General features: G+C 40.1%; 1 protein-coding gene across 3 annotated transcripts in view; it reads left to right on the forward strand.

Annotated features, from left to right (window-relative positions):
- The first annotated feature begins 4,688 nt into the window (after positions 1-4,688).
- LOC124291322 (calmodulin-A-like) overlaps positions 4,689-14,098 on the forward strand; it is a 48,386-nt gene continuing 38,976 nt past the window's right edge. Inside the window, exon 1 of one of the 3 annotated variants that reach the window (XM_046728295.1) lies at positions 4,689-4,924. In XM_046728295.1, coding sequence (XP_046584251.1) covers positions 4,835-4,924 — 90 coding nt within the window. In that variant the 5' untranslated portion in view covers positions 4,689-4,834. The remainder of the gene's footprint in view (positions 4,925-14,098) is intronic. The other 2 variants (XM_046728298.1, XM_046728297.1) reach the window with 2 other exon arrangements.

A 14,098-nucleotide genomic window follows, 5' to 3' on the forward strand; every position in this document is an offset into this window, starting at 1 on the left:
GTGGTCATGAGGGGTGTATCATATTCCGGTACAGAAGGGTTGTGTAGTCGTGAGCGGAGTAGTCATGGGGGTGTATCATATTCCGGTACAGAAGGGTTGTGTAGTCGTGAGCGGAGTAGTCATGAGGGGTGGATCATATTCCGGTGCAGAAGGGTTGTGTAGTCGTGAGCGGAGTAGTCATGAGCGGTGTATCATATTCCGGTACAGAAGGATTGTGTAGTCGTGAGTGGAGTGGTCATGAGGGGTGGATCATATTCCGGTACAGAAAGGATTGTGTAGTCGTGAGCGGAGTAGTCATGAGGGGTGTATCATATTCCGGTGCAGAAGCATTGGGTAGTCGTGAGCGGAGTGGTCATGAGCGGTTGATGATATTCCGGCACAGAAGGATTGTGTAGTCGTGAGCGGAGTGAGGGGTCATGAGGATTATGTGGATCAGGGTTGCATCATATTCCGGTACAGAAGGATTGTGTAGTCGTGAGCGGAGTAGTCATGAGGGGTATATCATATTCCGGTGCAGAAGCATTGGGTAGTCGTGAGTGGAGTGGTCATGAGGGGTGAATCATAATGAAGATAAATTCTAACCTGGATCCTCACGAATAGGAACCGATATAGATATCACCATTATTTATTGTTGTAAAAGATATATTTAGGTTCTCGAAGTGATATGTATAACTCGTAATACTACATAAATAGACCGGAGCAAGAAGAGATATTCTCCATACTAGTAGATGACGTTGCTCTGTTAATCAATCATGACTCGTGGTCAAGGACCACCCTGTGACATCAGCTGGAATAATTCGTGGCCCTATGCAAAGATTTACAATTTGAAAGTGTTCTTTCACTTCAGACTTACATGTCCATGTTTTAACTGTGAACCACCTACACATGTTATGGCAATGTCCAGACATGTAGAACATGCCATGGGCAATCGCAATGTAACTTATTAAGCTTGGGATAGGCTTAAATAAGTGATCTGTATTACACAGAAGTGTAGGGCACGATAAAGAGTTTCATTTCTAGTCGTATTAATTCCCCCGATCAATACCCTCAGTATCAGCGCCTTTAATCGAACAGAGTGTCATAGACCGGTGTATGCCAGACCGGTGCTTGACACTTGCCCTTCTGAAGACTATGCAGGTAAGGTGTGTTATTAATGAGTGCGTGCTTGTATCCATATATGTGAAATAATCGAATTTGGGTTAATTTAAAGTGACGTTGTGATAATAGAAACAAATTGATTTTGATTTCTTTATTTACGGCATAAGCTGGAATCAGTAGTTATCGCACTTGTCGTCACAAAAAGGGTAATATTTTCACCTTGTTAGGTTGTAATACGTTTATGAACATGTTGCTTACTTGAATAAAATCTCTGGTTTAATTACTTGCCATGTGAAATCTCAATAAGCCCAACGACGTTATGTTTAGTTAGTCTTGTTAGTGGTTCAGGGAACGTGATAAAGATGACCAGTATTTATTATCAAAATAACCTGTCACTGACAACAACTTTCTTTAAGATTCATTTACAAGACGCAAAAGACTTGATCTATATCATCGATATCACTTCCTTATATATCATATCCATGTGACGGTTTAATCAATTTATGTTAATAGCATTTACGTGTTGCGACAGAACCTAAACTCTCATGTGGTTCTGAGTTAGCTTACATTATTGTAATTACAATATATTTGTTTTGAAAGCAAATTTGAAATTAGAAAGGTAGGGGATCATGAAAGAGAAAGGTTAATAACAAGTATTAGAACATAGATTCGTATGGACGACAAACATCGTATGCGAAACTAACTGAAATCAGGATGCAGTGGACAATATGTTTTAGTTTCAATGCTCACAAGAGTACAAGATTGATTATTCCAAAACATTAAGTCTACATGTAGCTAATTTGTGTGCTCAATGGCCACATGTTGAGCCGCTCCTTTCAAAACATCATACTGCAAACACATATTGATATGGTTTACACAACGTCACAAAACTGGGGTAAACGTTATGTTTTCATAGGAGTACTGATCACTTTTAAACTTCTTTGATTGACATGATCGTGTATTTCGACGTTGAAATGAACGTCAACCCCATGACAACCTGAGAACTCAAGACAGATTTGAGCTCACCTCCTGCAGCATAACATCAGTTGAATTTCGTGGCCAGCACTGAGTGCCGATGTTTTATCCTTTGAACACAGGACCTGATGGGGTCATAGTCCGCGTCAGTGGGACAGGCTCCCTCAAATCGCCATTGAGATATTCCAAGGCAGTATGCCTTCTCGAGTGGTTGAATGTTTGACAAATCGTGTCAGTATCACACACTTCTGATCCACAAACGTCAATATTCACCTTTCCCACCTTACCCCTACCGCCAATGTTCACCTTTCCCACCTTACCCTCTACCGCCAATGTTCACCTTTCCCACCTTACCTCTACCGCCAATGTTCACCTTTCCCACCTTACCTCTACCGCCAATGTCTTTGGGGTTCAGTACGTCTACTGCCATGCTTCACTGCCACTTGTAATGTTTCCCCTTTTTCATTCTTCTCACACAAGTATTACCAGAACAATGTCATATGACAATAAAACTGACCTTATTTGCGAGTATATCTTTCTTATTTTGGGAATAGTATTTCTTATTGTTGCCCATATGTCTATGTTTGTAAGAGTAACGTGTCAGCAGTACTGTTACAAACAACCGTTATAGTATTACTGTGTTCTTGAACACAATCTTCATGTCCCCCAGGAACAGTTGCCGCTCAACGAAATAGGATCGATGACGTACTTAAAGTTTCGCATTCGAGGATGATTTTTTACAAATGATGAAGTAATCAATGTCGAAGTAACTACGTCAAACTAAGAACCATACTCGTCTCCTGAGAAATGGCTATTTCAGGCGCTAAGTATTGAAATGCCAAAAGGGACGTGGGGAAGCGAGAAAATGAACGAGCTTTACAAAGAACTACATGAGACTGAAAAAGGTGTTCAGGTAATTTGTTGGTGGCATGTGATGCTTGGGAATAACGAATGTCAGTTTATCAACAGTTCGTCTCTTGACACGTCTGATACGAAGAACGTTATTGTACTGAGATATTTTACAAATGATATGAATATGTGTGTGCGTACATCCGTCTCCATATTTATGGAGACAATTCATTGGATACACACATGTTTATTGTATTAAAAATATTACATTGCTATTTTTAATCGTATTCAAGTACATATAGGTTTTGAATCTATGAGCTTTTAACTGTGAATGCCGCTAATGCCGAGTTCAAATATTTATTCTCTGATATTGTGAAAAATGGGTTCCGCTGCATAATGCTTCTTAGGTAATAGAACAATAAAACACTTTCAGTATCGACTTCTGAACATACCGTCACGTTTTGTGTATCTTCTTACAACAGTATCCATCGATATTAATGGTTTCAAGTTTCATATCTAAACATACGATAAGGCAGCTGCACTATAGACAGGGAGGTACGTCTTCTGGTACAGAATGGAAACTTGTATGACTGACTGTTTTATCAAATGAGCAATGACAAAATCATGTCAGGCTTTCAAAGGAGACAGTTTTATGTCCTTCTGAGATAAAACTAAGGAGCAATCGATGTGTCACGAGAGAGATAATACAAACTGGATTTTGAGAATAAAAGAAAGTACAAGCTTTTATGAAATAGACGAAACGAAAAATATTGCTTAAGTGTAATTGGTCTTCATAAACAAGTAATTTCTTTATGAATGGATTGGCTGTTTGGGTGAAATAAGTTTCAGATATTGTTTCGATTGCCATATATATTGTATGTCAAATGTACATTGTGGGGCTAAAGCATGTCATTCATCTGGTTATGTAGAAGACAGGTCTGCTCATGTGAACCAGGGTTTAGCGTCGCTTTCAAGATTGCTGCACTTACACAGTGGTGTCCATGCATGTGTCTGTGAGTCAGTGCTTTATAGTCCGCAGAAATGCTCTTTATTGACTTTGCCTACTGAGTTACCATGCCGCAATTATCTATGGATACTCCACTTACACAGACTACTGCCTCAGAGTCCATCAATCCTTGTTTTATCCCCTTAATGCAGACACCAGGCAGGGAAACAAGAAGTATCATATTTTGCTGTTATTCGGCTGGGAATCAAACCATGGATAGATGCTCTATCTACTGCAGCAGGGGTGATGGAGACAGGGGGGCGAGCAATAGTACTTGATCGCATATGCCCAAATGGATGACGTTATCACATACAACCACTATACACTCAATACATAATTAACCCAACAAATACACTTCAGTTGATGCCATTGTGTACAGATCAGCTTTCGAGTTAATGAAACAGGTGACCGACGAAGGAAAGATCTATTTTATGGCGTTACAAAGGTAATTCTCGGGGCTCGGTTTCAGGGAATCAATATATTTTTGTATCTACACAGCAACTAGACACACTGGGAGGTAAAGGTATTGTCTCAGGAACATTATAAAATCATGAGTCTTCGGTTCCTCCATTTGAAATAGGTTCTCCTTTGTTCTGGAACAAACAAGGCTGGGGTCCCTTGAGGTCCATACGTCTTGCCTATTCCTAACAATAACGTTTCTTCTACTATTTCAATTCAAGTATTGTCTCTGTGAGTTGAACAATCGGCATTCGGGTATTTAAAAATGAATTTGTGTAACAGAGTGAATCGACTTTGGAGATCTATATATTGGCAGTTCCGTTGGCTGGAGGGGTCGATCTGCTGGTGAGACTATATGCTTAGGATCGGCATTTGAAATCAATGTATGGTTAGCGTGAAACCTGTCATCTCTGTCTTCAGATCGCGCCTGTGGCCTAGTCAGCTCTGATGCCTTTCGGTCGAAGTGCGTGTGCAGGGATTGCACGTGCTGGACGTGAGCACGCGAGAGAGGCGGAGAAAGCTCACGTGAAACAGGTTGTGAGTACAACATACCACTCCATCTGACATTAAGTCACTTTGAATGACAAGTTAATTCGACTAAGTCTTACAGATCATTTGAACACCTTTTAGTTGTAGAATCTGTCCGCAAGTAGTACGTAGTACAGTGTTGCCAAAGTGAGAATTTCGACAACAAAAATGTTAATATTTTCGAGTTAAGGTCCCAATTTATACTACCCAAAGCTTGTGAAGGACAACCCGAGTCTTGCTTCAGTTAACCTGCCAATAGCATGCAATAATAACTCGGGTGGTCCTTAATATCATTTGAGTAGTATACAACACCTAATACCGCCAAAAGAAAGGTTTATTCATCATAAAGTCTGGTACCACGACACTTTCACAAGATAAATGTCGCCAGAATGTCCCCTACACTGTTATGTCATAGAACACATGCGAGATTCATGTTCGTGAATTTTATTTACATTTCCGAGGGGGCCTAACAATCAGTTCAAACGTCCTTTTTACAACTTTCTCAAAATTTGTCATAAAATTGTATTATTTTATTCATAATCTTACATTTATCGGATCCGAAACATAGAGAGAATGTTTTAATTGTACTGTGAATCTTGCGTTGTGCTTTGTGTTACAAATGGTTCAATTTCATACAGTTGTATACATGTATCATGTTTCATGGGCGATATTCATGTTTCCCCGAGACAGTGAAATTTCAGTATATCTTTCAGTGATTGCTTTTTCAGGTGCATCTAGTTGTAATGTTATCAAATTCAAACGTATTTCTCTCTCCATGTGTGTATATATTTTCGCAGCTGTTGTGTACATTGTGATATCTTAGTTTCGGTACCTGGACCGACCTGACATTAAATCTGTCTGTGTAATATGGTGTTGTGCGAGGCGATATGAATTGTATTCGTAACAGCATAAGATATACATTAAACATTATTCGTACTTAAACATCTTTCTCTCCATATTCCACCGCCCCAACATATTCTATCATATTTTTTTCTTATCATGAATGGTATTATCTCATGTAAAAAAGGTATTACTTATACGTCTGGCATTCCTTTTGTGCACAAAAACTTCACTGAGAGGAGAGCAGTTTTAATTATTTATCCATGTTTATGAATATTGTTTATGAGATAGATTTTCAGGAATTGTCATAAATCAGAATATGTACAGTATGATAACGAAATAGCTAAATGTCTTAGAATGTGTACAAACTGAAGTGAACACGGGCTGTCAAACGAAAGTTTCAATATGTTTTCGGTAAAATGTTCAACTGTACCTTTTCCTCAGCAGTTTGGGTAACACGGATGTACTCATGGCAATGTGGGAATGTCAGATAATTATACCTTCACAAATGTAGGACAGGTAAATATCATTAAAGATGCGAATACGGCCAAAGATTTCATTGTTATAGATAAACGTGTGGGTTTAACACAATAAGCGAATTTGATCGTTTTTTTCCGATTGCCGACCCACACAGCTTAACACATTGTGCCAAGGAAACGTGTCATCGTTGACTGAAACAAGCCAATATATAGGTCGATATACCACTGTGTTATGTAATTACTTAGAGACGGTATTTACGTCCTGTCATTTGTTTGAAGAAAACTAACATTATTGACTAAACCATGCAGCCAGTCATGCATCAATGGTTGCCACGATACAGCAAAACATACATTAGTATCATATTTCATTTCCTGATCATCATGACGTCACATATTAATATTTTCTGGAAAGCTATCTGGTTTCATTATGAACTCAGGTTTTCTCCGTCAACAATACTGTCACGCACTAACGTCCCCTTCTTCACACGCGGAGACACTGCCACGCAGCAGAGGCTTGTCCTTAGTTACAGTACACGAAGGTGCCACATAACTGAGTTATGTGCCTTTGGAATATGAAGATTGCCACTCATAAGGTCTCGTCCTTCTATTCTACCAAAATCTCATATCAGAACTTCGTCCCTGTAAGGTATATAGCTATTGAAACAGCCTGGTCCATATTTGATATCAATGATATCAAACCAGAGCCTTCTTCGTGATCAAGCTTTGTCCTTCTTCGTGACAAATTCTTCTCATGCAACTCCAGTTCTGTTCCCAACAACCATGAATTATTGTGTCTGTTTTCCGCCAATAGGATGTGAGGTATTTGCTCAATGCCACACAAACGATTAGGGGTTGGTATTGCAGAGAATTTATAAACTGCGATATATTGCAATGCGAAAGCATGTATTGCGATATGTATTGCAATATATTGCATGAAGTATTTTTAAAGAAACAAATACGTATAATCGAGTTACGTCTTGATTTATAGAGCAAAAACACAACAAAAGCCCTAGGCTTGATTAAGCTTTAATAACAACTTTTAACCATGATAAAATAAAAATGTGAATAATATTTGGCACAAATGAAACAAGGACATATCCGAACATTTCCGAGTGTTACTATGTTTTCCGAATGCAAGTCAAAATACCGGTTTTCGATCAGCGTATCGCAATACGTATCGTTTTCATGTCTGAACCGGTAAATACCGGTAAACCGGTTATATTGCGCAGCCCTACAAATGATGTTCTGATGCAGCGTTTTCCATGCTAGTAAACCACCTTTATACATACTATTCTTATTACCAAGCACATATTTGTAGTCCCAGTGGATCTGGAACGTTATGAAGGAAACGCATCCTTCAAAGCAAGTATCGTGAAGTATAATGTGCAACTACCACATAACGCCCTTGAGTCCGGCGAAAATGTTGCACGAGCTTGAGTTTGCTACCTCCATTGTCAGACTCTTCCAAGATACGTTTAACCGAGAGTTAAGGGGTGGGGGGTTGGGAAGGTCGGGGGCAAACAACACAATTCATCTCTTTTCAAATTCAGCTAGGCGGAAAAGACAAACTGGCTGTGAAAAGTGTGTGAATGGATCACTTAGTGTCAATGATGATCTCAGGTGTTCACGAAGTAGGTGGTAGCCATGTTCTGCCCAACAAGTAGCCCACACGTCTAGGCACTGGCAACAACCGCAACAAGCATTATTGTGTCTGTGTAACGGCTGCAAAGTCGCTCTTCATCATGATGGGAACAAAACCGACAAAACCGGTCTTTTATCATACGACATCTCTCCGATTCTGGCTATATCATGAGTATGTGTTCACGGGCCAAGAGTTCTGATATCGGGTGTACGCTTAAAATTGAGTGTATCCTATACCGCTACCGCTACATGTACCACCACCACCACCACCGCATTTATCAGTAGACACAGTGGTCACTTATCATGGAAGAAAAGCTGCAACCAACCACCACCTAAGACCAGAACTACGACCACTAACCTTACCAACGGTAATGTCAGCAGCATAGCAAGCAAGCTTTCTTTTGACGAATGGCTTGACATCGGGGACGAAAACCCACTCCTTTCGAAGGACATGTCGATGAGAAAGTATATGATATCAAAGTGACCATTGGCGTAACGTTAGAATTATGGTTCACCGGTAGAAGGCTAACAATGAACCTATCTTGTCGCTCTTGTGTGATCTTCGAACTGTCTGTGAAGAACATGGTCAAACAAAGGCTGTTCAGAAATGCACGACATAATATGTCTGGTTATAATCTAGGCTGTTGAAACTGTTGTGACTATGGGTGAAACGGTAAAAGTATTTGACATCACCGCAAACAAAGAAGGCAAACACTCATCACCTGGCATATGACTTCCATGTTCTTGGATGCTGAGGTGGTCATTATGTTGCACCATCCTCCAAGAGGTCAGACAGTAAATGGAGCATATAATACCATACCTTTGAGACCAATAAGGGATGAAATTAATCCTACAGGACGCGCGGAGATAAGAAAAGGTGTGCTTGTCCACCAGGACCATGCGCCTGTGCAGAAATCAGACTCTCCCATTCCTACAATCCACGACTATAGTTCTAAACTCCTTCATTACCCGTTAAGTCTCCTCAGAAAGGAATAAAGCTTTGATTGGAACGAGAGAACGATAGCGTCAATAGCAAGAGAAAGCTTTCCACGATACTGGACAAAAAGCCCCCAACTTCGCTGGAAACTGTACGTCAATGAGGAAGGGGATTATAATGAAAAATACACCATTTTTAATGTATCTCTACTTGAGTCTCAGAGGTCAACACCCCTGATACCTCAGGTCGTTTTCACATAATTTTATGACCCGTCTACGTGATTTTTGCTTGTGCTTTCAATCACTGGCTGGCCTGGTCACTGGCTTCTATTGGACAATAGCGCCAAGTGAAATACTCTCTTTGCGTGTAAAGTTCCCCTGTCTTCCATGATTCCAAATTTCAAACAAAATATATATATAGAGAAAATTGCTGAATATATACACAACAGCAGTCCGCTCTTCAAACGTAGCTATTTTATTGATGTGCCTCAAAAGAAATACATAAAACATGAGAAAATAAGGGCGTATAATGTAAGTAATTCTTTGGCTGTACCAATTTCGAAGAACAACAGTTTACTAAAATAATGAGAGACTTACTGTCTGCACCCAAATCATAACCATAATCATACGGCCATCATCGGGGAATAAAAGGCCGTTTGTGACAACAAACATCAAACAATGCTGTCTTTCAGAACAGTGACGTAGATGCATATATAATTGGACAGAAACAGTTTCATGACAATGAAATATCAGCACATCTTCAGCATGAAGCATAGAATGGACAGATCAATAAAACCAGAGAACAACGTGTTTACAATTCTAGATCTGTTTCAAGGCTGGTTGTAGTCGTGATATTCGGACTTGTTGTGGGGTTTTTGGCTATGCAACTACCAGCGTTTAATGCCATATTAGGATACTGTTACATTTGGACGGCCTGTTGATGTTCGAATCTGACCAGGGAAACCGGTGTACGAATGAATGAACAACTATTCTCGACTTTAGGGTTCACAGACCATCAGTCTGGTGTAACACATGGAATAGAAGCGACAAACCAATTTCTTCATCCATGACATATCTTTGTTAAAAGGAGAGCCGATTGTACTATAGCGACCTTATTAGGACCATGTGTTCATGAGCCACAATCAAATAGTGATGAAACTAGGTGATCGAGAAAGGTTGAGCGTATCCTGCCCCTTCCATTGACAAACGTCATAAACACATGTAAAGGCAAGTCATTTGTTCAAAGGGAAAGTCTGGTACAAGTCAAATTAGGAAATCGCATCGGACATAATTTCAAACACGCTCCCTGAGATATCCTTCAGCATATTCTAGCAATATAACAAGGTGGTAAACAGATTATATGCATCACATATTATACCTTTGTGTTCTTCGGCATGACGAACGAAACCTTTACGCACTTGGTTTTCTATCTTAGACAATGATTGTTATGTCGGAATATGTGATGGTTTTCTTGCGTTATGGGTATATACCTTCCTTGTTTTAATGATTCCAACTGTTCTGTATTCAGGGCAGAATATCTGTTTCCGATTGTTTCTATCTACAAGCATCCTCAATTTGTGAGTACGGAGATTCATGAGCGAGACTACACTCGGTAGAAGGAAATTGCATTTGTACCGCTTCACGGATTACGTCAATATCTAACAATACTGTGCATTAAGTCCTTTCATATTTTGTCAGGAGACCCATGTTTATGCAGATGCCAATAACACTGTCCATAGTCTGCTGAAGAAATTGGATGAAGTGTTCGTTGAGAGATGTTTTATGTGTCAGTAGTTCACACGGAGACTATTGTTGTCAGGAATATCTGTACCACTGTGGCCATAACGGCTTCTAGAAGCCCGACGTGGAGATAGCTGTCAGTCGGCGTCAATGCGTTAATGTTCGCACACTGTTGTTAGTAAATTGATATTATTACTAATAGGCTATTTGTAAACATTTCCAGAAACCAACAAGTCTAACACATGGCTAGTGCAACACACTTAATGTTGTGTATAGTTTCGTGTTGTATATCTTAACATATTCATTAATATATGATTAGAAAAAATAATGTAATTTTTTTGCATATTACCTGTAAAACCTGGCTAGTAGAATCAGTAAACACATGAGGTGAAACTGGAATTTAGGTCCCTTTCATGAGTATTGTAGATCTATAGCAAAATGCACGTCAGCGTTTGTTAGCGTTTGTGTGTGTGCGTGTGTGTGTATGTGTGTGTGTGTGAGAGAGAGAGAGTGAGAGAGAGGGGGGAGAGAGATCTAGAGAGACAGAGAGAGAGAGAGACACAGAGAGAGAGATCTAGAGATCTAGAGAGAGATCTAGAGAGAGAGATCTAGAGAGAGAGACAGAGAGAGAGATCTAGAGATCTAGAGAGAGATATAGAGAGAGAGAGCTAGAGAGAGAGAGAGAGATATCTAGAGATCTAGAGAGAGATATAGAGAGAGAGATCTAGAGAGATCTAGAGATCTAGAGAGATCTAGAGAGAGAGATCTAGAGAGAGAGATCTAGAGAGAGAGAGAGAGAGAGAGATCTAGAGAGAGAGATCTAGAGAGAGAGAGAGAGATCTAGAGAGAGAGAGAGAGAGAGAGAGATATCTAGAGAGAGAGAGAGAGAGAGAGAGAGAGAGAGAGAGAGAGATCTAGAGAGAGAGAGAGAGAGAGAGAGAGAGAGAGAGAGATCTAGAGAGAGATCTAGAGAGAGAGAGAGAGAGATCTAGAGAGAGAGAGAGATCTAGAGAGAGAGAGAGAGAGAGAGAGAGAGAGATCTAGAGAGAGAGAGAGAGATCTAGAGATCTAGAGAGAGAGAGAGAGAGATCTAGAGAGAGAGAGAGAGAGAGAGAGAGGGAGGGAGGGAGGGAGAGGAGGAGGATATGTCTACCCTACTCTTTCACCCAGAGAGGGATAGTGCATTGTGTCTGCCGTCTCTTGTTCTACCTGGCTAAATGATTTTCCTATGGGTCCACTCCCGTGTAGATCTGTCTTGCTGCATTATTGGTGAACAAATCCTTTGAAAGCAGTGTTAATACAGAGTATCTCATAACAGGACAAGTGTTGTTGTCATTTGGATAATATGATATTCTTCGGGCAAATTTCAAATATTCAGTGTATTGCTTTCATATTCTGTAATCTGTAAGAATTAACATGACCTGTGATTATACATCAATGGAATTTGTACACTTGGTAATCATGTGAAAATGTGAAATTGAATTCATTCACGGTTTATTTCAGTTTTGAAAATGCTATTATTCATAATTGTTGACGATGATAAATTTGACCCAAATCAATGTTTTTGACATGCATTGACCTCAATAAATACCAGTCCTTTTCAAACCATGGTACCCTCAATATGTAATTTTTCCTCGACTCCGTTATGTCTCGTTGTATCATTATAGATTTTGATATGCTGCGGTCTAGGTTTCCAGAATAAGAAATACGTTTGTCTGCCAGACATGACCTCCACCTGGTGCCCTCTGTCGTATTCCACACAGTGAGTACCTGTCAGGGGTTATGTCTGTAAGCACCAATGTCGGTGCGAATACGCCATCGTGTAACCAAACGGACGAACAGACACAAAAAGTCACGCTGTAGCAGAATAGTGACTGCGGGGTGAATATTTGAAATAACAGATCGTGTAAAACGGATCTTTGCGTTTGGGTGACGATTCCGCATTCGCTTTCTATTGTCTGTTTTACGCTTTATCCCCACTTTGGTTTACGTCAAACACATGTGATTATTAATTTTGCCCTTAAGTATTTAAATCCACACATCCGAGTTTACAAATACATCTACCATCTTTTGTCTAATTTTTAAAATACGTTTCCGTGAATCGAGCCTTCCTCCTTGTAAGCAGACAATTCACTTTAATGACTCTAATAAGCTTTTTCGGCGATCAAAGACACTGAATTCGGACCGGGACCGTGCACAGAGGTCAGGACCTGCAGAGATCATTATGCATTGCCATGTCCAAACGCCGCTGAGCATTGCCACCATTTCAGTCACTCAGACGTCAACTAAGCTGATTGTCGACAGTGTTGGTGATTACCCACCAGGACACGGTCTCCATTCACGGACTGCATTACAGCACATAACCCTTCCAGAGTCTCAGAGCTGTGAGATCCTTGTAAACAGCTCAACTACTGAATCAGAGTCTCAGAGCTGTGAGATCCTTGTAAACAGTCCAAGTACTGAATCAGAGTCTCATAGTTGTGAGATCCTTGTGAACAGTTCAACTGCGGAATCAGAGTCTCATGGCTGCGAGATACTTGTAAACAGTTCAACTGCTGAATCAGTGTCTCGTAGCTGTGAAATCCTTGTAAACAGTTCAACTACTGAATCAGTGTCTCGTAGCTGTGAAATCCTTGTAAACAGTTCAACTACTGAATCAGTGTCTCGTAGCTGCGAGATACTTGTAAACAGTTCATCTGCTGAATCAGAGGCTCATAGCTGCGAGATACTTGTAAACAGTTCAACTGCTGAATCAGTGTCTCAGAGCTGTGAGATCCTTGTAAACAGTTTATATTCTGAATCAGTCTCATAGCTGTGAAATCCTTGTAAACAGTTCAACTGCTAAATCAGAGTCTCATAGCTGCGAGATCCTTGTAAACAGTTCAACTGCTAAATCAGAGTCTCATAGCTGCGAGATCCTTGTAAACAGTTCAACTGCTGAATCAGCATAGCTGAGATCCTGAAACAGTTCATAGCTTGCGAGATCCTCGTAGCTGTAAACAGTTCAACTGCTGAATCAGAGTCTCATAGCTGCGAGATCCTTGTAAACAGTTCAACTGCTGAATCAGAGTCTCAGAGCTGCGAGGTCCTTGTAAACAGTTCAACTGCTGAATGACCATTTGATGTTAAAATATATTCATCTAAATATTAAATGTGAACCAAGTAGCTAAAGAAACCTATAGAAATAGTTTTCAGTATTCTGATAACAATATTCTAGTAAGTGCAGCGTCCTGGATTTCGTCCGCCCCAAAAGCGCGTGTTGCCAATCGATCACGTGATCAAATGCCCATGCAAACACACCCTGACTTAAATCAAAAGGTATTTCGTATATTCAAAAGCAGCTTTGTATTGTACTTGAAGTGCATTAGGCGTAAAGGGCTGTTGAATCGATTTCTCCACACTGACAATTATGTTGATTTGAGCTGGCAATCGCTGTCATTAATATTTTAAAAGTTGCAGTGCACAGAATTTCATCTCTATTCAACCTGACCGCTTGTGTTTGCTGGAGATGGTAATTACAGATCGAAAGTCTAACTTGGTATACGTC

This window comes from Haliotis rubra, unplaced genomic scaffold, assembly GCF_003918875.1.
Source record: "Haliotis rubra isolate DU_JTF1 unplaced genomic scaffold, ASM391887v1 Scf49, whole genome shotgun sequence".
NCBI classification, from domain to species: Eukaryota; Metazoa; Mollusca; class Gastropoda; order Lepetellida; family Haliotidae; genus Haliotis; species Haliotis rubra.